The sequence below is a fragment of the Pygocentrus nattereri genome, chromosome 4 (genome assembly GCF_015220715.1).
Source record: "Pygocentrus nattereri isolate fPygNat1 chromosome 4, fPygNat1.pri, whole genome shotgun sequence".
Taxonomy (NCBI): domain Eukaryota; kingdom Metazoa; phylum Chordata; class Actinopteri; order Characiformes; family Serrasalmidae; genus Pygocentrus; species Pygocentrus nattereri.
The window spans coordinates 17906725-17932700 of NC_051214.1; the positions used below are offsets into that span (position 1 = coordinate 17906725).

At 41.3% G+C, this 25976-nt stretch overlaps 1 protein-coding gene across 1 annotated transcript in view; it reads right to left on the reverse strand.

Moving 5' to 3' along the window:
- gtf3c2 (general transcription factor IIIC, polypeptide 2, beta) overlaps window positions 1-25976 on the reverse strand; it is a 47461-nt gene that overhangs the window by 7639 nt on the left and 13846 nt on the right. Inside the window, exons 9-16 of the mRNA XM_017701037.2 lie at window positions 24999-25110; window positions 24564-24675; window positions 12897-12928; window positions 10003-10132; window positions 9660-9804; window positions 2039-2200; window positions 1815-1902; window positions 1571-1690 (exon numbers count right to left, since the gene is read on the reverse strand). Coding sequence (XP_017556526.2) covers window positions 1571-1690; window positions 1815-1902; window positions 2039-2200; window positions 9660-9804; window positions 10003-10132; window positions 12897-12928; window positions 24564-24675; window positions 24999-25110 — 901 coding nt within the window. The remainder of the gene's footprint in view (window positions 1-1570; window positions 1691-1814; window positions 1903-2038; window positions 2201-9659; window positions 9805-10002; window positions 10133-12896; window positions 12929-24563; window positions 24676-24998; window positions 25111-25976) is intronic.

A 25976-nucleotide genomic window follows, 5' to 3' on the forward strand; every position in this document is an offset into this window, starting at 1 on the left:
ACGTGCAGAACATGGGGTCCCACGACGAGGACCGAATTACATGTCAACATCAATCAATCAATGGTTTTGATCAATGAACTTTTTTTGAAAAGTTCTGAAAAGTTTTGAAAAATAACTTTGTGTATTGTAATGAAGTTTGACTAAACAGTGGTGATAAGCTCAGGACAGGGATGTCCAATCTTATTTGAAGATGGTTGGTGTGGCTGCAAGAAGAGCCATTTTGTCCTTTCAGCATAAATCCACCACTTTGGGAGCCACGACATTTCATGTCCATTTTACTATCTTGGCTGTAAATGTGTCTCAGTGTGTGCTGATGTGTTAGTGCAGGCTAATAATATAATATAAATGAAAACACAGACTTGCTTCCCTCTGCTTTAAGCGTCAGCTCAGCTACAGCCCCTTTTCTCGCATCTCCAGCAGGAAACCTTTACTCAAAAGTCAATGAGTTTCCTGCAAAATGTCTCTCAATGTCAGCTTTTCATTCTCCCGTTTCTTGTTTGAATTTTCCCTATCAGGAAACCAGCTGGAGTGATTATAAACACTAATAAGTCCATTCGTCTCCAAATTATCAATGTCTGTCTTAAATCTCTCTTTGCCGTTTCGTAGCTGGGCAAGACTGCTGTCTGTGTTGCTATGGTGACCAGCCGTCTGCGCTAATCTTCAGGGTTAAAGGGTGAATCAGCAGTTCTACATTAACTCCAGCATTTAAGACCATTTACTGTTAAACTATTGAATGATCAGCAGGGCTTTTTTTTTGCTATAAAGGAAGATTATGTTTGATCATGAAAAATGTTTGATTTTTCATCATTTAAAAAAATCAAACATTTTAAAATATAGTTTTGGGAGATATTAGTATGGATGGGTGCCGGTATCTGATTGATACCAGCAACCAAAAAAAAAAAAAACGCTAGATCTGATATTTGAGGATAAATAATTATGAATCTGATCCCATCCTGTTACAAACCGATCCTGAAATAGCACATAGTTGGACTGTGTAATGTGACTAAGGTGTCTACGTAGTTGATCCTTTATGTTAGAAATCGATTGAGCACAATGGCCTAATTTTGGATATTGATCTTCGATTAAAATTAGCTCAATATAAAGCTTTTTTAAAGAAGAGATATCAGACTGATATCAGCCAATACTCAAGGTTCTGGTATTTTTGATAAAATGATTTTTATTCAGTTCTACAAGGTGGTAATAGCTGTACAGTCAGTATTGAAATTATGGAGAACAAATAAGTTTGAAGGAAAATGTTTTGGAATGTTTTGCTTCCTAAACCAATTTCATGTCGTTTTAAATGTGTTGCATGTCAAGTGTTGAATGTATGAGCTGAGTAAAAGTTCAATATGCTAAAAAAGTAGATTTCTAGATTTATAGTGATATATAATTCCATATATTTAACCAGAAAAAAACACTTTCATTTAGGATTCCTAAGAGTTCTCAGACTTCAAATTGAGAATCACAAAATGCATACAATAAAAAGTATTAATCATCACTATCAAAAGATCATTTGGTACAATTTTTGGTAATTTTTTATATGCTATGAAGTGGAGTTATAAGAACATACAAATCTGTGTCTCTTGGTGTTGGCATAGTTGCAGTCCGGGTCACACAGCAGAGAAAAGACCAGATCTCCAATGTTGTCTCCCATTACACAAGAGTTTACCCAGTCAGACATAGAGAGGCTCTGAGAAAGAGATGGGAAGGGAAACTTCAAAGACGCAACCATGAAACTATTTTGTTACACAAAAAGTCAATCATTTTAAAAGGCACTGTGCGCAGTTTAAATTTAATATGTATAATATTCTCACCCATACAGTAGCTTTCCTCGTACACACAAAGAAAGGTTTATGACCCAAATAACCTGAGTCAAGGTAATGAAGTCCTTGTTGTCCAAGCCTACAAAAGAACAGCATAGAGATGTTTTACTAAGACCACTTCAAACAGAAGCACGACTTCACATGAAAAAACTGTCGTATCATTTTTAAGTAGGAAAGAAACACTGGAGCAACAGAAAATGCTAGAAAACACTCACGTGGTAAAGCAGCACTCCTGGGTTTGAAATATGCCTGACCACAAGATAGGCCAGGACACCTCCGTGGGCAGAAAGCGCTTTACTGCCTTCAGGGGAACGCACGTCTTGGTAATATCCCAAAATTTAACCATGCGGTCATCCCCTACCGTCACAAGCAGCTCACTGCAGAGGAAAACATGGGAAGAAATAAATTGTGAAAAGTGTAAAAGAATGCTTTCTCCAAAAATGCTGACATTAAACATCACTTTAGTCACTATACAGCTACCAAAAAAAGGAAAATGCTTCAGTTACTTCAATGAAAAGAGATCTATAAAAGAAAAAGATCAATAAAGACATTTTGCATATTCTATTTAAATGGGCCATGTCCTACATTCTTCTTGTTTTTTTATTATTTTTGTGGGATTATGGATTATGACCTACTGTTCTTGTAAGACTGATGCATGTAAATTATCTTTGTTCTGATTGGTTTCCCTGTATTACACTTCCCTCATAAAGCGGTCTAGGCTGAAACACTCCAAATAATTTCAACATGAATGAGTGGAATAGGCAGATATATGTAAACACAGCTTAGGCCTGATGTGTGGACAGCATGGATGGTACATTTTAACAGGTGATGTGTACACGTACTCGAATCCTCGGATAACAATTCAAGAGGCAAGTATTTGAATACTATTCAGGTATTTATTACTTTTCACTATGAAAATCAAAGAAAACAGAGGCCTACAATTCAAGCAAAGGCCACTGAGTTTTACAGGATTGTAGAATGTGACAGTTTTGTGAGTAAGAGCGTTAAACTGCTCTAAAACAGGAGAGCCTGAACAGGAGCACGTTGTTAAGGATGTGGTGAAGAAGGGAGTGAAAATGCAGCCAGTGCGCTGCCGTGACTCCAGCTACTCTAGTTGACTCGGACTAGATCCAGAAACTGAATATTCATTTCTCCGACAAAGTGTCATGCTGGCACACCGTCCCCTAAGAAAGACCCTGTGTAGAAGACAAGTCACTCATTAGCTCCTCTGAAGAAGCAGCTTCTGTTATTTATCAAAGATTAAAACCTGCTGATTTTCCTCAGGAAACACTGAGTGTGTTTACATGCACACAATAATCTGATCATAATTGGATTTCGGATTTGCAGTTATCCGATTATTTTAAACGTTCATCAAACGCCATATTCTGATATAGAAATCTGATAAAGAGGCTGGATTTTAGCTCAGTAATCAGATTTCTCAGTGCTGTAAACTCTGACTCTGATTTCTTTCAGATTTCTCAGTCTGCTTTTGGAGCGGCGCTGAAACCAAACACAAAATAAAGGATTTAAATATTCTCCATCTTCTAGATGATATATCTTCATATTTTCAGGTAAAGCAGTGCAATGTCTTCTTCTGTAAGTTTACCGGCTGGTTAAAAGCAGAAATCAGATTACTGTCTGACTCATGTGGACCCGCAGTTTCCCCACTATCTGATTAAATCAAGTGCATGCTAATGTGTTGATCAGATTACTGAACAAATCTGATTTAAGTCAGGTTAAGTGCGTGTAAACATACTCACTGAACTACAAATCCTCCACTTCCGTCATCTAAAAAGTAAGCTTACAGTGCTGAACTAATTTTGGTCCATCCTTTCTCCTGTTTTTGCTTCTCTGTGGAAAGCCCGATCTCCGTTTATCAACTCTTACAGATACTTGAATATCAAAATTTGGTGGAATGTGTATTACTAGTTTTAAAAGTATTTCCTTTTTTTTAAAAAAGCTTACATAATATGTCAAAATAAATGTGTAATATTTCAGCGAGGAAAATTCTCTATGACGTGCCCTTTCAAACACAAAGATGCATGTAATGCATTCTGAGCAATGTGAGGGAAACCCATGAGCAATAAGAGGTGAATGTGCACATCAGTAAATTTTTTTAAATGTCAGTTTACAAAGTATGACGTACAAAAAAATGCACAAAGTGCAAGAAACATCAATGAGAGTGCACTAAACAATCTAGAGAACAATCTGAGGACATTCTGCCTGATGAGGACTGAAGCAGCATGAACTCATCATAATTCAACACTTATGAGCAAAACAATGAAGAGAGGATGGCTAGAATCTGTGTTCTTTGTGCCGACCATCATTAGGAGCCATTAAACCTCATTAATGGTGTCATTAGGCGGATGTGTGGTGCTCATCTCCACTTCATGTCTGCTGATATGCAGCCTTACCATTCTGTGCTGCACAATCACTGAACTAGAGTAAACTGTGGCAGGAACAATAACTGGTCAGATGCAAATACAGCAAACACTGATGCTCAGCAGCTGTAAAGATCTCTATTACTTTAGATCTCAAATTACAAATTACTAATTTGTCGGGAGAAAACCTCGTATCTCCAAAATGGTAACTTTACAGGAGAAGGAAAAAACATACTTTACTTTTAATGTATTTTCCACAGGTAAAACTGAGCTATACCACTTCTGGTGCGGTTATCTAAAAAGTAGGCCTAGAGCCGGTTCCCTGGATACTTGGATATCAAAATTAGTTGGAATGCACATTACTGCCCAGAGAAAAGAAATGTTCTAAATGACATCTCCTCTTGATCTCCGGTTCTTCTCCTGGAGAACGTTCAGTCCAGTTTGAATCAGAGTGAGACTGAAGCAGTTTTCTTCCGTTTCTGAAATTGCAGCTCTCAGTCGTAACACTGCAGTATTATACTCCCTGAGGACTACAAACCCGAGGGAAAACAAATATAAGCCTTAATGTTATAATTCAGGTCGGGGCTATTTGTGCCCCGAGGTCCCCAAGTGTGCCTGTGTGTATATAAAAAGAGCAGTGAAGCTCAGAGGGACACAACCCCAAAGGCCAGTTCTCTTAATTAGTTTTATCTGCTCTGTTACCCCTCAGATTCACAGCTGTGGGAGCAGAGATTTCCCTTTACTAGGCCTGTGAATGATGAGTTCATTACACATGCTCTCTCTGGACCTCAGCGGCTGCTGGATGCATCCCATAAATACACAACTGGGAGGAAAGCAGTCAAGGTGGCACCACACCGACATTCCAATCACATGAAAAAGCTTTTTTAACATAAGGGTCAAAGGCATTACCGGACAAACTGAAGGTTTGGATAAACGTGAATAAAAGAGTGGATGCTTTCAGACAGCTGTACTGCATGATACAATTAAAGGGGAACTACATTAATTTTTCAGGATTAATGAATCATTTAGTGGTTTAGATGTGAACAGAATTGTCAGAATTGTTCTTCATTGTAGTTGTACTTGACGCCCTTCGCGACTGGGACGCGCACAGACGACTGCAGTAGCGTCACATCTGTCATGCACCCGATGTTGGCTTCAGGACGTTCACATACTGTGCCGCAACTCCTTGCTCCTTGAGGGCTTGCATCACTGCGTTGATCTCAACGCTGCAAAGGCCTTCTCGTAGTCGACGAACGCAACGCATAGCAGCAGCCGGTACTCTCTTGCTTGCTCTAGCAACTGAATATGTGGTCCATTGTGCTGTACTTCTTTCTGAAGCCTGCCTGCTCTTTTGGTTGCTGCTCCTCCAGATGTTGAGACAATCGATCAACAATAATCTTTGTGAACAGCTTGTAGAAGTGGGACAGGAGGCACATAGGGCGATAGTTCTTGAGATCTTCTCGACTACCCTTTTGTACAGCAGGACCGTATTCGACTCCTTCCATTGAGAGGGTATTATTCCCTCTGCTAGGTAGCGGTCAAAGCGTAGAGCGAGGATTTTCCACAGCTCTCTTCCGCCAGCCTGCAGCATTTCCGAGGTAATGCCGTTCCATATTCCTCCGCTTCTCCATCATCTTCTTGGTCCACTCTGAAATCCTTCCAAATGGCTCCTTCGGGCTTGCAACTTTCGCCTTCCTCAAGCATTCTTTCAGTTTCTGAAGACTACAATTCGCTGGTTCATCGATCCCCTGAAGCAGATCCCATCGTTCATTTGCTACGGCGTCCCTCAGCTATACCTCAATCACGACCTTCACCCGTTGTTCCATCGATGTCAGATGCAGTGCCCTCTTCTCCCTCTGCTCGTCCAACACAATCTTCGCCTGCACCAGGCGGTGATCACTTCCTGTGTTAAACGGTGCTATCGCCGAGACGTCCTGCACGATGCGTCACTTGTCGACCAGGATGTAGTCGATCTCATTTCTCGACCTTGCGTTTGGGGCTATCCAGGTCCATCTCTTCCACGGTGCCTTCCGGAACAGTGTTCCCCACGTATAGCCTCTTGGCCTCCACCATGGTGGCCAGTCGTTCACCTCTCAAATTCCTTTCACCGAGCCCGAATCTTCCCACATACTTTTCACCTTGTCGTCCTCTTCCAATCTTTGCATTGAAATCTCCCATCACGACGGTGTAAGTGGATTTGGAGACCAGAATGTCTTCTAGCTCCTGACAGAACTGTTCCACCTCCTCGTCGTGGTTGTGGGAGCATACGTCTTTTCACAGACGATTTTCAGGGTGGCCTTTCCTGAGAGTTGAAGATTCAGTACACCTATTCTCGCAGAGACGAGTTGGCAGGAGGTAATCCTTGAGGCCCACTCCTTGCTGACGATGAACCCGATCGCATTCCATCTCGCATTCAACTCCTTCCTCTGACGTGTTTCGCAGACCCCCAGCACGTCACACCTGATCTTCAGCTTCTCCTCCATCAGATGGTTCAATCTGGTCCCCCTTGCCAAAGACCTACAGTTGTAGGTAAATATGGCAAGGTTAGTCCTTTTCCTGGATGGCTGTTCGACACCTAAGATTCTTCGCAGCCTCTCATCATACGGATTGTGCCCCGCTGTCCTGGAGCAGTCTGACTGACATGCAGGGTACTGAGGCCCATTCTTCAGTTGCGTTTTAGCCATACTTTGACGCCACCCCACTGGCTGGGCGGGCAGGCCATTATCTCTTCGGTTTAGTTAGCCCGCAGCCTCTCGTTGTCCGCAAATGCTAAGACAGCCCACTGGCATGGCCACCAGCCCGGTACCTTTGTAGCAAGGTTGGACCTACCAGGGTTTACGAATGTGTATCCAGCTACCATAGCTACCAGACAGCCAGTGTCAGCGTTGCGCCGCTTTGAGGTTTTTTTGAGGCACCAAAGTAGGATTTTGCGACATATGGAACACTGTATTTAAATATAGCTACCTCATTTTACTAAAACACTTCATTTGATTTGACTGTAGATCCGAATACTCGCATTTGACACTTTTTATATCCTTTAACAACATCTGACTTAACATTGTTCATAGCTGTGAGAATTACTGTATCAACCAAACACTGTATTCCACTGCAGTTCTTGTTGCTTCCTATGTGACTGCTGTGCTCATACATACTAGGCTCTCTGCTAAGCTTCTAGTATGTTCCATCCTCCTCTGCATAGCTCGCACTTGTGTTGGTCCTGGAGGAATGTTGTTTCGTTTCGAACTTGTATAGAGCTGGAATGACTTGACTTGACTGAAAATTATATAAATGAAAGGGTGGTCTCTGACTTTCTTCAGGCTTCTTGGTGCAATATGTACATAAAAGATGGGCAGTAATTTGCTGAGTGGCATCTCGAGCTCACAATCTTCAAAATTAAATTGCTGTGAAGTTGATCAGTGTACAGTGCACAGCATGTGTACCGTGTGTCCCTGAAGGCAAGGTCACCTCAACACACCCTATACCCATCTCAGAGCATCTGCAGTGGAAGAAAGGTTGGCAGTTGATTTGCTCCTGCTCACCTCCTATCTTGCCTGCCTTCACAGCCTCAATATCTTCACCATTCCCACTGTTCTGTACAGACAGTGTGTGTGAGGTTTTGTATGAATGTACACGTGTGCATACTAAAGGGCAACCCTAAAAACAAATGCAGGGGAAAAAGAGAGCAAGGAAAGACCATTAGCATTCTAGACCAGAACTACGGTTCTGGTAACTTGGGCATAAGGACTGTAATAGAATGTTACGCTTGAATGTGCTCTGATGTCAGCTGTAGAGGCTGGGATGAAATGCCATTTTCTAATTTGCTTTTCTTTTCTTGGTCTGTTCACTGGAGTCAGACGGCCTGCAAGAAACACTCTTCAGCATAAGGTCACTAACATTCAATGCCAAGCTCTACTGTGGAGTGCACTGATGACAAAACATGGCTATATGAACTGTGAGGGATTCAGTGAGTGGGCTTTAGAGTTCAAGGAACACCATTGCTATCTATTAGTGATAAGAAATAACACTAGGATGCTTGCGAACTGTTTCTGGATCCACATTACCCAAAGTAGTCTTTCTACACACAGTGTCACGCATCCCTCCGGCTCTGAGACGCTCACAAACTCCATCTCCCAGAATCCTCTGGGGGTTGACAGGACTGATGACTCTTCTCTGTGCTCCAATCATCGATGTCATTCTCCTGAATACTAATTTTGTACACCTGTCCTGGCATGTGTCTAGTTAGATTTAGTATAAAGCCCATGCTTTTAGACGAGTTACTTTGCGAGGTATTGCTTCTTCGAGTGAGAGCTAGAGACCGTTTTTCTGAGTGTCTTCTAAGTTTGTCTGCCTGGAATTTTCCATTTTTCCATTTGGTTGCCTGGTTGTAATGATTTTTCTTTTCCGTCTTTAGATTTTTTTGGATTTGACCTCTGCCTGTTTCACCACCATGAGTTTGTCCCAACCCTTTGAATATGTGTTTTCATATGCGGTACTGAAATCCAATATGAATCTGATATGCAGCAGTGCGACTCAGTCTGAACAGCCAGATTGGAATTCACTTGTACTGCTTTCGCTGCAGAGGCTCAAACATTTGAGGTCATATTTCTGTACAACATTAGACAAGGTTTGTACTGTAAATATGTTCTGCTTATCTTAATGTAAATCATTTCAACACAGCTTTTATATCAATCCAACTCGACAATTGTCATAATTTCATGTTCCTGAGACTCATTTGGGCTGGTATGTCTGTACAAAAATTAGACTCGTCCAAAACCCTCCGTGTTTGAAGAAGTTTCCAAAGAAATGTCTGAACACGGCCACAGGAGAACGAGGCTGCAGCGTCAAAGAACATTTAAAAGTCTGAAAGCAAAGTTTAAAGAATCCAAGGATGCGAACCGAAGTAGCGACCACTCCCTTTTTACGGTGAGCTGAACGCATTCTGGGTGATGAGCCCAGCTGTCAGTCAGTGAAGCTTCATGATGTCTCCTGTGATGCTGGTAAAGATGAAGTTGATCCTCTGGGAGCAACTGGCGTTCGTTGGCGGTCGTGACTGTTTACCTCTGGATGAGCCACGTGAAGTAGCGTGACACTCACGCGGGTCAGTTTAGGAGCTGATCTGTTCAGACTGTTACATACAGATCACATTTAAAAGATAATCTGAACAGAGAAACAAAAAAAATCTGATGTGGGTCACTTTTACCTGCTGTGTGAACCTAGCTGTAGACAAGACAAAGTCAAAATTATGTCGAGACCCAGACAAAAGCAAGAGTGTAAATTTACGGCCTCAAGTCTGTTCAACACTAGTGTATATGCAGGTGTCCCAATGCAATTTGAGGCCAGAGTGAAAAGGGACAAAGCCAAGACTCTGAATTCGTCTCTCATGGAATGTTAGGTGACAGAGTTCAATACACTACACGCTGTTCCACATTCAGATAAAACAATCACAGACTCTTACCTTGAGGCCCTGCACCAGCTGAGGGAGCGAACAGTGTGGTCATGAGCGAGGAAACAGTGATAAGGGAAGAGACAGAGAGATCTGTCTGGAGACCGGACTCTCTGCAAGGATGACTTTGTGCTCAGATCCCACAAAGCCACTGTACCTGCAGAGACAGCGATCATAAGTGAAAATAAGTCAACAAGACAAAAGCAAATTAGTTAGTTAGGGTTTTACTACAGACTGGAGGATTTTGTGGAAGCAGCGATATCTTAGATTCATGGAACAGCTGTTAATTGTGAAGCTGATGTGTCTCTTAGTTTTGACGACATCATTAAATTGGGAACAGTGGAAGACATAATACCATCATAGAAGCCAGCAGCCAGTATGTTGTGTGGTTTGACAGGAAGCCAGTCAAGGGCAAAGCACGGTCCACTCTGCCCGTTGTGATCCGCCTGGCTGGAGCCGAGTTTAACAGTCATGATGCGCCGTACCTGCAGAGAAAAACGAACAGCAGATGCTGTAGAATTCACGTTGGCTATGTTGATTTTTTTCTATACTACATTTTCCTACCAATAACTTTAAACTGTGAAGTGTTCATCAAACTTGATTTTTAGCATACTTGGGAGAAGTATTTGGACCTTCATGGTTACTTAAGCTGGTTTAAACGTTTACCTGTTTAAATGGTACCAACTGAATATTATACGAACTTTTACACAGACTTATGCTTTACTCAGCAGATACACAGCAGGTAAAAGTGGCTCAAAATCAATCTTTTTCTTCATAAGTGACACAGATGTGTATCTGTGTGAACAGATAATCTATTAGTGTAGTATAATCTCTAGTGAATCTATTTTCAATTCTGATTTGAGACGCTTTCCTATGCGGTACTGAAATCTGATACATATCCGATCTGTGGCAAAGTGACTCTGAACAGCTAGATTGGAATTCATGTGACTCTCAATCCAACTCGATTTTCATCCTAATTTCGTGTAATATTTCTGTCCAAAAAAACAAAAAGAAAAAGAAAAGCAAAAAACATTAAAAATAGATGTATCCAGAGCCCTCTGTGTTTGAAGAGATTTCTAAAGAAATGTCCAAACGTGGCAGCAAGAGAACAAGGCTGCAGCATCAAAGAACAAAGTTTAAAGAATCCAAAAACGTGAACCAAAGTGACCGCGCACTTTTTACGGTGAGCTGAACGCATTCTGGGTGATGAGCCCAGCTGTCAGTCAGTGAAGCTTCATGATGGCTCCTGTGATGCTCGTGAAGATGAAGCTGAACCTCCGGGAGTGACTGTTGTTCGTTGGCGGTCGTGATTGTTTACCTCTGGATGAGCCACGTGAAGCAGCGTGAAGCTCTGTTCTTTTGTGTATGCGGGTCAGTTTATTAGCTGATCTGTTCAGACTGATGTCGCAAACAGATCACATTTAAAAGATAATCTGAACAGACGAAAAAAGAAAAAAAATCTGATTTGTTGAGAAAATCAGATTTCGGCCATTTTTACCTGCTGTGTGAATGTAGCCTTAATGACACAGTTAGAAGCCCACTTACTGTCCTCTGGAAGAATAAATAATAATACAATGATAATACATTTAGGGTAACTTTTTCTGCACTCACAAAACACAGCCAGAGTGTAGAAAATAACTGAACATCTTTGTCAAAACAGGGGCATGTTACGCTTCGAGTCAGGACCCCACCAACATAACTGCTTAAAATGTTCTTGTTAGAAATGGTGTTATAAACAGAATTAGTATATTTAAAACCCCTTCAACAAAAGGAGATATTTACGTTAGTGCAATCTGGAAGTACAGGATATTCATGACATTACAAAATGTTAGCAGCATTGGCTTGAGCCTCCTGACAAACGCTGATGGGATTTTTTTTTTATGTATTGCAATTGTAAATCAAGACAATTTAGATGTCCATAAACATGGACCAAATGGCTTAACTCATAACATAAATTAGGGGGAGATGCAGAGGGATGTTTACGATTTGATTAAACATAAGTTATTAAAAACAAAAAAAGACAACACATAGCTAAAAGGTATCCATGATTAAGCTTTAGCTGATTTATTACTTTAACAAGGAACGATTTATAAATTCTAAATAAGCAATTTAGTAAACATACAGCGAAACTACCAAACCACACCAAAAACTATCAAACCACAGTCTTTGGTATACTGCACATCATATCGTTTTAATTCTATATTTCACAATACTATTGTATAATCCAACACTTCATCATGTGCACTGATTCACTGACTTGCATTACTGTTAAAACCGTGCAAACTGGTGATAAATTGTGAAAAGCTTGGGATGTACATATTTCTTTTCATAGACGCATCTTTTTTACAAGAGCATAATCATCAAAGCAATCAAGTGAGTAATCAAATAAACAGATGCAACTACAGTGAGATGCACAGACTATGATCTCATTGTGAATATTACAGGGCGGTGGGGAGGCGGACCCAAGTGCAGAAATTGAAAACCAGTGAGAAAGAGGACTAAATAAATTTATTGGGGCAAAGGAGTGCGTGTTTGGGACGCTGCAGTTGAGGTGACCCGGAGCCAGGTGGTCCGTGGAGTTACCGCTGCGCCACTGGGACGCACAGGTGACAGCGAGTAAAGCACCTCAAGGAAGGGAAAATGAAAAGGTGGTCAAACAAAATAGACGCTGACAGCAGCTCAAACAAAGGCTAAACTAGAAAGGTGAAATAAAAGACAGTGAAAACAAAATACACCGCCTCTATTAGAACGAAGGGAAGGTAGAGTTTGTTTGAGCTGTTTGCTCTTGGTGGAACAACACCTTCTCTATTTCTTGAAGGCGTTTGTAGTTCAAGACCTTTTTTTGTCTTTAAGTAGCTTTGGGACAGTTTATTCTTTGTAGTCCTCTTTTCTTCTTGCTTTAGTTTTGGGGCAATTTCTTTTCTCAGCCCTCTTTTCTTTTCTTTAATGACGCCAAGTACTGTACCGGTCACCCCTCTACAAAGGTGTGACAAAGCGTTACTGTTTGCCACAGCCTTAAGTAGAGGAGTCCGCAGGTGTGTTGAATTGGACCTAATCAGCCCAACAGCTTCCCTGAAGTAATGGCCCCATGACGCTGTCGCCCTCTGCTGGCAGCAGGCGGTGCAGTCTGGACACCTTTCTGCTGTTGCCCTCTGCTGGCAGTAGGCAGTGCAGGCTGGACAGCTTGCTGCCATCGCACCTCATACAGCGAAGATAAGATGCACACAACTTGAATGGTTATTGACTTACCCGGTATATCAGCGGTGCTTGGCTGGCCTCCCCTATTAGAAAACACATCAATAGCTATTATCAATCCTGAGCATTTATTGATAAAAGATTTTAATTTAATGCATTTATCATGAGAAGCAATTAAAGACAGAAGACCCCAATAACGATTCCTATCAAACTGACGTTAAATATGAGCCAAATAAGATGCTGGCTGGGCCACATGTTCATATTATTTACTCACATAAAACCCAGTCTGGATTCAAACCACTTTAAGCAGAAGGATCATGGTTGTTTGGTGCTGAAGGAGAGAAGATACTAGAGTCTGAAAACCCACCAGTCAAAATGAAGAGTCCTGAGCAACCCTGCCTGCAGCCAGAGCGATATAAAGCATCACAAAGATCCCTACAGCGGCCACCGCCTGCAGATTGAAGGCGCCATTAAGGAAGCTGCGCCAGACAAGACTGAACAGTGTGTCTGGCTCTGTCTGCTGTGGGTTACAGAGAGAAGAGCCACACACTCCTTCACCCTGACCGAACCACAAGACTACATCTTTTGATCGATGTTTATTAAACAATCATGTTTTTGCACCATCTAATTTAAATCAGGCCATACTAACTTAGTTAAATTATACTGATCCGAAGGCTCTGCCACTTCACAAAGATCACGCTTTGAGAAGTGTACGCTGGCTGTACATCACTGTAAATTATAGGCTGTAATTATTGGCTGTAATTCTAATAGCAGACCGATTATAATTACCACAATAATCTTCCCATTTCTCAGTAAATATATTGGCCACCAGTAACCACAAACTCCTACCAAATTTGCTGAACCACAGCTGAAAATTAAGATTAATTTAGTGACAGTTTTACCGTCTGCAGGTTAAGCTCTCAATGCCAGCGCTGCTTTGCATTTTAAAGGGTTAATTTCCCATCAAAAGGAAATTATAAAAGACAAATATACACAAATTCAGTATTTTAGAAATTGTAAATTAATAACCAGATGCAGAAAATCTGTAATTAACAAAAATACATACATGCAACATAAAAATATGCTGCAAATAAATGTAAATATGTGTAATGACAGTTGTATGCAGACGTTTAGGTACCCCTGGTCAAATTAAGCTTTTCTTTTCTTTTTCAAAGTGGAAACAAGGTAAGACGTTTTCTATAAAGAGCACATGTCTGGTCTGCGATGGACTGGCGACCTGTCCAGGGTGTATCCTGCCTTCCGCCCAAAGACTGCTGGGATAGGCTCCAGCATCCCCCCGCGACCCTGACGGAGAAGCGGCTTAGAAAATGGATGGATGGATGTCTGGACAATTACTGTTTATTTACTGAATTGAACATTCTGGAACTAATCATGAACATATGGCCTGCACAAATATTATTCCACAATTTGTATTTTATATTGCATTTTTTTCTAAATATGTGAAACTTGGCAAATAAACAAAAACTGTGCATTCAAATTTGCATTGTGATCATATGAAAGGCAAATGTTTGTCTCACTTTATGAATTTACGGATTTATGAATTACAACTTTGTGCGACGTCACAATAGAACCACTTCTGTTCTCTAAAGAAAATTTCGATGCAACGTTCTTCACAGAATTAATTGTATAAATACGACATGAAAGTGAAAAACCTTTTGAGTATAAAGAACCTCCATGTGTAACATATACAAGTACAAGTAATAGACATTACAAGTAAAAAACATTTTAGCACATTTGATGACATTTTTATACAGATCTGAGGTTTCTATAGTTGGCCAAACACATTTTTGTCTCCTTTATTTTTCAAACAATTTCCACCACATTCCCACTTTTTGCTCTTTTTGCTTTCATATCTCCTTAACTACACACATCAAATAAACAGAAAATAATGCACAGGGTGCACACATCCTCATCAAGTCAGGGGCCACTTTGAGGGGCGGAAATGCGCAAAATCACAACGAGCCAGAAAACACTGAGGGTTGGATAATAATATATCTCAGTTCCTTTGTTTTGCTCCTGCTATGTGGACTTCTGCTGATAAGCTGTTTTCCAATCTGCAACACCTACTAAGCAAAAGAATAAAGAGGAAATGAACTTCCCAGCTAAAGACTTGATTAATTAGCCTGTATTCATCTCCAGAACACAAAACGCCATAAAAACACAATAGAGTGGAGTCTATGGGGGTGACTTAAAGAGTGTGTGTGTGTGATGAAAAGGACTTTGGGTGATAGGACTACACTGCGGTGAAGGGTCGATCAGGTCGATGAAGCACAGCACCTTTCATCCCCCTCGCACAGGCAACGTGGCAGTGCGGCTCCAAAGCCCTTCCCCTTTTCTGAGTGACAGCCCCAGGGGAAGCGCAATCAGCTACAAAGCTGAAATTCATGGCTTCAAACACTAACACCTGCGTAGTGATGCATCTTTTTGTCATTTCAATTATAGATCCTTGTCTGATGGAAAACAAGCCAGTAAATAATCATCACTGAAAGAGAGGAGGAGCCAGCTTCCCATTCGCTTCCTTTTCACGAGACGGACGCTCACACTCACACTCCAGACAAAAAACCCTAATTACCGTCCTCACCCTCTCCAGCATGGCCAGCGCCGTATGCTGAGTATGCATGAGGGGCTATTTTTAATCCTGCCATCCTATTCCAGTACAAAACCTCCCTTTTTTTTGCATGTACCAGCATCATTTGGCTAATTACAACTACCAATAATTAACACCTTGTTGTGGCCAATAAAAATAATCCAGGGTTGAATAACAACCAAATTTTAGCATATACCAATACATCATTTCCTGGCTAATGACAATCACCAATAATCAACCCCTTAAAATCCCAGGCTTATTACATAAAATACTATTCTATAGCATTCAGAACCATCAGCCAACTGTGTTTGCAGAGGATTCAGACCACCGCGTTTAACCCATCCATGCAGTGAAACAGCCCCATACACACATACTAGGGGGCAGTGAGCACACTTGCCCGGAGTGGTGGGCAGCCCTATCCACGGTGCCCGGGGAGCAACTGTGGGTTCTGTCGGTCAGCTCTGGGGACTAAACCGGCAGTCTCTAACCTCCAGCCCACAACCGCCCCCATGATAAGGCTTATTATACAGTAACTGCAGGGACTACAAACCAGCTGAGCTGCTCTTAGTTTACAGAAGTGTGTAATAAACTTTGGGCACTGGCCATTTAAGGGGTTAACACCTTGTGGTCAGTTACAGTATCTTAGGGTTCAACAGTAACACCTGCCTGACTTGCCTGGTCAAGCAAGCTGATGTTGTGTCATAGGGCACTTTGGACAGTGAACAATGTAGCTGACGTTGCCTTCGTTCACTGTTACAAATGAGTAAACATCCCTTTGCTGCAGAAAAACAGTATAACCATTATTCAAAATGTGGGTGGAGTGGATAACTTAAAAATGTCCTTTCCTTAGATTGGTTGATTCTGATCCATACATCTGAAATGTTTTACACCGTTTATAGACCATGTGTCAAACTCAAGCAGCAGATGAGCTATTGTCTCCGACTTTACATCTACAAGGTGGATTAACAAGGTAGGAGTGTCTAATAGAGTGGACAGTGAGTGAACACAGTGTTTAAAAACTCCTTTCTGATCCACCCGCACCAGCGCAACACACACTAACACCACCTCCACCACCACCACCACCACATCAGTGTTACTGCAGTGCTGAGAATGATCCACCACCCAAATACTACCTGCTCTGTGAGGGTCCATGGGGTTCCTGACCACTGAACAACAGGGTGTCAAAGTATCAGAGAAACAGATGGACTACAGTCTGTGACTATAGAACTACAAAGTGCAAGATGGTCATAATGTTATGTCTGATCGGTGTATGTAGGTTGTCAAATTTGCAAATTTAAAAATATGATGATTTTGCAATTTATAAAACTGACTACCTCTTTTCTATCTGACGTAAAGTTAACTGTTTAACAAACAGCTGCCAATTATAAAAAACACACACACCATAAGGATGTACAGACACTATAATCACAAAGGCGGGCTATAAGCTGCAGTCGAGCGCTCCGGTCCAGCCAGTGTGCACTGAAGGAGGTACTGGGCTCTGAGGTTGGATGTTGCCTCCCCTGAGCAGAGCGAGCAGGAAACAATTGGCTGGGTCACTGAACCAGGCCAGAGCGGGGGGAGGGAGAGAAATAGCTTGGCGCCCATCACAGACTCACTGCCTGTGTGAGTGTTACAGATTCAGACTGAGGTGTTTATGCTCACTCTGCTCAACAATCTGATGAAAATCTTCATTTACATGCCCACTACAAGTAATCCAATGCAAAATGACACGCATGCGTGGAGTAGTGCTTAGAGTAAACATTACCATGACAGCAAACATCACGTGAGGCCCAGTCGGCGTGAGATTTTCCAGTTGACACGCTTCTGTTTTTAATTGCTTTAAACTGATGTCAGGCTCCGAGAAACGTCCTTCACGTGTACTTATAAAGGAAGACGCCGTGCTCTGAGACACATAAGCTGGACGTCCGTCCCACTGCCATCTTTTAAAGCTCAGAGCATGAACTTCATCTCCTCTGCAGACCAGTTTCTGCTCCAGCTTGTTGAACACTATAAACCTTTCGCTATGACGCGACGCGCATGCGCAGAATGTTCTTACACGTTCTGATTGAGTGTAATCGGATTCAGGCATTTACACTGATATTATTCTTCTATTTAATGGGTTATTTACAGGTTTACCCACCTCGTTTAATCGGATAGAAATTGTAATCCGATTGGCCTCAATCGGATTAGTCTATACCGATGGAGGTGTTTACATGGACATATTCTATTCCGATTGAGCTATTAGTCGGATTATTAACAGATTGTAAACGTGGCTAGTGTCTGAAGACGTTCAACTAACTAGTAAGGAGGATCTCACACAGCAGCCACTACAATTTGAGGGCAGATACAAAGCAAATAAAATGTGTTTTGTGCTTTTCAGTAAGTAGACAGTCATAATACAACTATTAGACAACCACCCACTGCCAGCTCCATGTTCAATATCATACATATTGACAAGCGATACATCGATACTACTTTTCAGACCAAGCACAAGTACATATTTTTGAGTACTTGCCGATACGGAGATCGATAATCTAAAGAATTATCTACTTAACCTCTTATTCTCCAGGGTATATTTTGGTTTGTCCATCTGAATTTGCGTGACTAAATCGTAAGGCAAATTATTCAGTAAATGCAAGAAATAAATGTACATTTTTTATTTATTTATTTTTTGTTAAAGCTCCCCTCAAATGAACTGGGTTAGGGTTAGGTTAGTGCTGAGAATGATCCACCACCCAAATAGTACTTGCTCTGTGAGGGTCCATGGGGGTCCTGACCACTGAAGAACAGGGTAACAAGGTATCAGAGAAACAAATGGACTACAGTCTGTAACTGTAGAACTACAAAGTGCTCCTATACAGTAAGTGGAGCTGATAAACTGAACAATGAGTATTTGAAATTATATATATATATATATATATATATATATATAAATTATATAATGTTATTCCTGTTCAGTGTGTGTGTGTTTTTTGCAATGACTTCAAGGATACTTTAAAAAAAAACCTGTGTGTTGACCAATATTTAAGTACTATGTGAACCTAAAATTTGGGCTAGAACCCACAGAAACCTGAATAATATACTGACAAAACAAGAAGATTCACCAATGTGCTCCATAATGACTGAAGGAATCAAAACCAAAATATCTAAACATTAATATTTAGAATAATTAGCAGAGTCATGACTACGTGACAACAATGCTGCACTGTTATCAGTATAACTCGCTGCACTTAAAATACGGACTAAAGTGTCTTAACTTGTCTTAAAATGCAAACAAAGCTGGCCACAAGGTTTAATACCTCTTATAGCTGCTAATGAACTGCTGGCTCCAAAAGGCAGAAAAGGGATTTTTCAATTTCCCCAGTTAATCTGCCAGTTTCAACTCCCACTCGTCACATCTTCAACCAAGAAATTCAGCCTCAGCAGAGCTCTTTAAACAAGAGCACAGAGCCTTAGGACACTGTAATTAAAAGGCTCTTATGGCTTCCTACAGGATCAATGCTCTGACCACAGAAACTGAGAAAAGGAGAAAAACGGAGATGGTTAGTTAATGAATGTGTGCCAGCAGAGGCTTATCTGCAGGAGCAGACTGGCTTGAGAAACATGAGGAGAGTCCAAGGAGTGAATCATATATGGTCCCAGAGGGACCAGCAGGAAGGGCCACGAGGCCAATGGCACAATTCAGCATCGGCAAACGTGGATACAAAGCCTGTTTGTCATACTGAAGCATGTGGTCAGGAACGAGAAGCCAGAAGACACTGAGGTTAATGTCATTGATATTAATGATACTGAAATGCTGTCACTGTTTATTAAGTGCTGGACTATGCAGGGGATAATATATTTACTTCTGGACACAATTTTATGGTTAGTTTTAAGACATATAGGTACTGTTTGGTCCTAAAACATAAGGGTTATGGCTCACATCAACCTCAATAGTAGGTTAACATTTCAATCAGATTAAAAAAATGTGCTTTATGATATCTGAAGGAATCCAAAGTAGATACCAATGGATGTTTTTCAGGCTGATGCTACAAAGGATATTCGCTTGGATATGATGGATTGCATGGCTCGATTTTCGATTAATCAATTTCATTTATCATGTTAACCCAAAGCTAATAGATGTTTTACAGTGCGCAAACTGGGTGCTTTGGAAAAAGAGTCCAATCAGGGAAACTCCAACCCCCCCCAACCCCCGCCAAACACCCCCCCCTACCACACATCCATAACTGGCTTCCATTGTCCCCTATGGGCCAGATTCATCTATAACCGTCACCAAAGTATTTGTGGTTCATCCATGAGCAGCAAAGCTCAACATCCATTCTCACACAGCACACCTACTGCTATCAAACAGCCAGGGGTCAATGCAGCACTTACACTAAGTCACGACCCAGCATTATGAGCTATTTATACTGAATACTAGACGCTGAGCCATAAAAATGAGTGATAGGACAGTCTGACTGACAGCTACACTGAAATATAATCAATGCCTAGCTGCAGATATAAAATTCAGGACATATTAGACAGGACAGGGAATGGGGAAAAGGCTCTAGTAACAGGACGTAAACAGACAGAAAAGGGAGAATCAGCATAGCTGTAACTCACTGAGGAAAAAGGGACAGATAAGAAATTGTAATTAGATGCCTTAAAGGAGGGAAATTCATACCAGGATGATTCTCTCTATGGCATTCTTTCACTGTGTCTCTGTCTATGATTAATGTGAGTCCCATTGTCCATTTTACCAGCTCCACTTACTCTCTAGGTGCACTTTGTAGTTCTACAGTTACAGATTGTAATCCATCCGTTTGTCTGATACTTTGTTACCCTGTTCTTCAGTGGTCAGGACCCCCATTGACCCTATTTTGGTACTACTTTGGATGGTGGATCGTTCTCAACACTACAGTGACACTGACGTGGTGGTGGTGTGTTAGTGTGTATTGTGCTGGTCTAAGTGGATCAGACACAGCAGTGCTGCTGGAGATCTGTATGCGACATCAGTCTGAACAGATCAGCTCCTAAACTGAGACGCATGTGCCGAAGAACAGAGCGTCACACAGCTCATCCAGAGATAAACAATCGCGGCCAACAACGAACGCCAGCCGCTCCCGGAGGATCAGCTTCATTTTCACCAGCATAACAGGAGCCATCATGAAGCTTCACTGACTGACAGCTGGGCTCATCACCCAGAATGTGTTCAGCTCGCTGTAAAAAGGGCGCGGCCACTTCTTCGGTTCACGTCCTCAGATTCTTTAAACTTTCCGTTCAAACTTTTATCTGTTCTTTGAGGCTACAGCCTCGTTCTCCTGTGGCCGCGTTCGGGCGTTTCTTTAGAAATCTAATGAGTATGGATGGAGAATCTGGATGAGTCTCTTATAGTTTCATACAGAAATATTTACATTTACAGCACTAAGCAGATGCTCTTATTCAGAGCAACATATCGCAATATCAGACCAAATGTCTGAGTCTCAGCAGCACGAAATTATGACGACTGTCGAGTTGGATTGATGTAAAAGCCATGTGAATTCCCATCTGCCTGTTGAGACGATTTACATCAAGATATGCTGAAAATATTTACAGTATAAACCTTGTCAGTGAACTACGAGGGAGGGGAAAAAAAAAAAAAAAAAATATTCGCTCATTAATTGTAATCGAGGTAAAATATTCAATCAATCGTGATGATGATTGATTTGAGGTCATATCGCCCAGCATTACCCTGCAGTACGGTATCCTATTATGATAGTCATGACATGATTCTACTGTTTTTTAACTGCCCTGTGATGGACTGGCGACCTGTCCAGGGTGTTTCATATCTTTCGCCCAATGACAGCTGGGATAGGCTGTCCCAGGAGAAGTGGCTTCGAAGATGTGTATGTATTTGTATTTTTTATTGATTTGTGATGTGCCAAATATTCCAATAAGACAAGCAACAACATTTACATGTTATTTGTCTCAATTTATTCCATTTACTGAAGCAAAACAGAATTACTTCTTAAACTGAGGTTACACTACACGCCTTTTCCCCCTATTTTAGCTCCGATTTTTAGTCTGTCAGTCTGAGGTGGTCGACTCTACTCTGTAGATTTTTGGGTCAGTTGGAGTCGACAGATGGAAGAGAGTCAAGTCATGTCTGAGTGCCGCAGACTCCTCTCCATCGCATTTCAGACCAGTTGCAGTTTATCAGACAGGTTTGATTGTTTTCTTCCCCACCCCACTCTGAGCAAAATCTAGCATAAACTGGTCAATGACATAATCTGAACTAATTCCTGCAACAGCCAATGAAAACAGTGTGAAAGAAGAAAATAAACAGAGAAAATTGGTGAACGGTCTCTCTCGTGTGGAGTGAAGCTTTGTAATGAGCTGAGTTTAAGGCACAATCGTGTTTATGTACATTTTAAACTCTAAAAATACCAAACTGATCACATTTAAATCTGTGATCCTCACTTAAACACGTTTACCTGCTGCTTCTTTACTGTTTCAGCGCAAACGGCAGAGGAAACAGCAGCAGCAGCTCCACGTTTGTTTATTAGTGTCTCCTAATAACACGAGTTAACGCAAGTTAGCGAGAGTAAGCGCGAGTTTGTGCAAGTTCAGTGAGCTCTGTTTGGTTTTGGCGTTGAGTAGCGTGTGATTCCAGAGAACCTGTAAAGAGGAGAATTCCCGCTTTGCAATGTCTTCCAGTTTTCTCAGACGCTAGGGTGCGCTCCCGAGTGAGTCCAAAATGAATGGGTTGATATGGAGCCTTTGAGCAAAATCATGGTTTATAAATGCTGAAACATTTTTAATGTAAAGGAATTCAATCATTCCCTGAACAGCATTAAACATTTTAACACCGCTGTTATATTTAAGAGCTTTTAAACTCAAGTTATAGGAGCGTAAAATGGCGCCTCATGTATATTCATGACGTCAGTGAGTGCGAACAGCTAATAAGCTGCTCCGCTTGCCCATCAATCATCCTGCTCTAGCAGTAAAACCCGCCTCCTGCTACCCGAAACCCGTTTACTGTCAAAGAAATTAAATGTACAGGTGAGATTTCTTAAATTTTTTTGTGAAATACAACCTTCTACTTTATAAAGAAAGAAACGTTAGAAACATTTTCGGCTGTTTAGCTGTGCTGCTTTTGATATAACAGAGGAAGAGAGAGTGGCCAAGCTCCTCATGAACGGCTCTGCTGAACCTGCTCAGACTATAAAAGTAGTGGTAAGACTTTAGACAAATAAACACTCAAAAACATCCTTCTACAATGATACAATTAGCAAAATGCTCTTCTTTAAAGCAATTTAGCTTATCTTGGTAACTAACTGTAATGTTCTAAGCACTGCTCTTACTAGAATAGTGTTCCTTTGTAGGCAGGAAAGTAAACCCTAATCTTCTCTTTGCAGGTCTGTGGTGCTGTCCACTACTCTACCCAACCACTGACAGAAGCTTCAGTCTCAGAAGAAAGAAAAAAAATAAATAAGTGGAAACCACGACATGTTTTCCTTCTGTAACGTGACGTTTCGAAGCAAAACACATCATTAGGAAGGGTTTCTGACCCAAGTATCACATTATAATCCACTATGGCCAAAAGTATGTAGACTAATCAATGAGTTCAGGTGTTCAAGCCACACCCAGTGCTAACAGGTGTATAAATTCAAGCACACAGCCGGGCAGTCTCAATAGACAAACACTGACAGTAGTATAGATCCCACTGAAGAGCTCAGTGACTTTAAACATGGCACTGTCATTACCCATCCTCCACTGAATCACTCACTACAGAGTATTAAACTGCCTCTGGGAGCAACATCAGCACAAGAACTGTGTGTCGAGAGATTCATTAAATGGGTGTCCATGGCTGAGCACAGCCCAAGATCAGTATGTGCTTCCATCTTTGTGTCAAAGGTTTGGTTAAGACCCTTTCCTGCTTCACCACGTCTGAGCCCCTGTGCATGACGTGAGGTCCATGAAGACCTGGTCCATGAAGACCTGGTGAGGTCCATGAAGACCTCCAGTGGCCTGCGCAGAGCCCTGACCTCAACCCCACTGAACAACTGGAACTCGGATTGTGAACCAAACCCTCTCGTCCAACATCAGTGTCTGACCTTGCAAATGTTCTTCAGAAAGAATGTCCACAAATTTCCACTGACTCACTCCAAAATCTTGTGGAAAGCCTTCCCAGAAGCAGCTGCCATCAACACAAATATTTTTTTGCCCTAATGCTGGTCATTACCATACTGCACCTTTGAAAACATCATGAAATAGCCAGTACTGTCCTCTATCGTGCAATAATTATTAGATGCCATGAAATCAAAGTGATGTATAATTTTTCTGCTGAAATTAAGATAAAACGTGCAGAGATGGATCTCGCATCGAGACATTATCCAACATATCCGCTTAAAATGTCAACCACATGTTCTACAATGTGTAATATTCTGAGGCAAAGGAATAAAAAAAAACCTGCAATGTAAATACATTATGTTGCTTTGACTGAGCGCAGCAAGCTGAAGAGCAGCCTGCTTTATTTTGCTGCCCTCTTCTGGTAGAACTATGAAACAGCAGGAGATCAAAGTACACAGCAAAAAATAAAACTATGAGCAAGTGAAACAATCTTAAATCAATATGTTCGATATTTCTCATTTTGAGATTGCTGCATTATTATTTTAAGACTTATTTAAAGGCTTTTTCTTCTTTAAGTAATTTTATATAGAGAAATGCCTTGTTCTATTCTATGTTAATGCTGCTTGTTTCTCTGATTATCTGCATTATCTTGAAACAAGCAAAACTACCTGCCAAGAAAATAAGGGAATTTATGGAGATCAAAATACTTAAAAAATGTAAATGTAAAAATGTATGTCATAAAATCATATTCCTAAAACAATCTCAGAATGGAAAATAGTCATATAGGCTAGATTTAAGATGTTTTCACTTGTCAAGATATAATTTATCACAGTGTAAAGAGGAAAAGGTGGGATACAGGCAGGTGACGGGTTGGAAAAACTTCATGGAGAACAGAGTTTCAGTGAGTTTCAGGCATCTTTCTTCCAAGTTATGGCAATAAAAGAGTAAATATTAGTGTGACGGCATTCTCATCCACCCAAAACTATCTATGTAGCAGTACTGTTTTACTTGTTTACACTCACCTCTAGCTTGACTTTGGGCTGTTAAGGCCTTTGGGTGTGGAAGACTATAAACAGCAATAGTTCCATTAGAAAAAGCTGCTGCTATTAGTCCCAGTCGAGGCAGGTGAGGGGCCTGTGGGGAAAATGGAGGGAAGATTAAAGGGGTATTTCATAAATGTTATCATGGTTGGAGAGATACAATCGTAATTATGCACCAACTTCCCTGATCTCATTTGTATAATGTTAGCTTGAACACCAACACTAATGGTGACATGTTTAGGTGAAGTATTTATTCATCACCAGCAGGCGCTTCACACACCACCACACCGGACACAGTACGCTTCGCTAATTTAAACAGCTTTTATTTAAAAATGACCAATTTAAATGTTTTTGAGTGTTCAGTGACACCAGCACTGTGCACTGACCGACACTGTGGGTTTAAGGCGGATTCTTTACCTTCCTTTCAGTTGTAGGTAGCTCCCAGGCCCCTGCTGGACACCACTTCAAGTTCCAAATGCAGCCCTCATCTATTGCCAGGGCGTAGGCCAGCTGCGGAGAGGATGACGGTCTGAGACAGGGAGAGAACAAATAGGATAAAAAAAGCATAATTAAAAAAAATATGATAAATCATGGGTCTATTTTATCTATCTAAAGATATAGACACCTTACTGTACATACTGCACAGCTTATTGCACATCTTGCACATCTGGACGCTCCACATCTTGACACTTTACTTCAGTACCAATATGTGCACACATTTATTTAGTACTGTCATTATATGCTGTTACCTGCATCTCCTTGTACAGTAATTACTGGATCTTACTGCTTATTTTTGTATATTTCTGTTTGTATTTGTGCTTGTTTATTGTATCAACCTTATTATTATTATTACTATTACTACTGAGCTGTGTTGTGTGACTGATATTGGCTGCTAAATTTCCTTCGGGATCAATAAAGTATCCATCCATTCCCCCGGTAAAGCGCCACCACTGGATTGTGGAGTTGTTTTTGCAGGAGTTGGGCTCAGTCCCTTAGTTCCACTGAAAGAAACTCTTAATGCTTCAGCTCCAAGAGATTTTAAACAATTTCATGCTCCCAACTTTGTGGGAACAGTTTGGGGACGGCCCCTTCCTGTTCCAACATGACTGCGCACCAGTGCACAAAGCAAGGTCCATAAAGACATGGATGAGCCAGTTTGGTGTGGAAGAACTTGACTGGCCTGCAGTCCTGAGTCCTGACCTCAACCCGACAGAACACCTTTGGGATGTTTTAGAGCGGAGACTGTGAGCCAGGCCTTCTCATCCAACATCAGTGTCTGACCTCACAAATGTGCTTCTGGAACAACGGTCAAAAATTCCCACAAACACACTCCTAAACCTTGTGGAAAGCCAGAAGAGCTGAAGCCATTATAGCTGCAAAGGGTGAGCCGACATC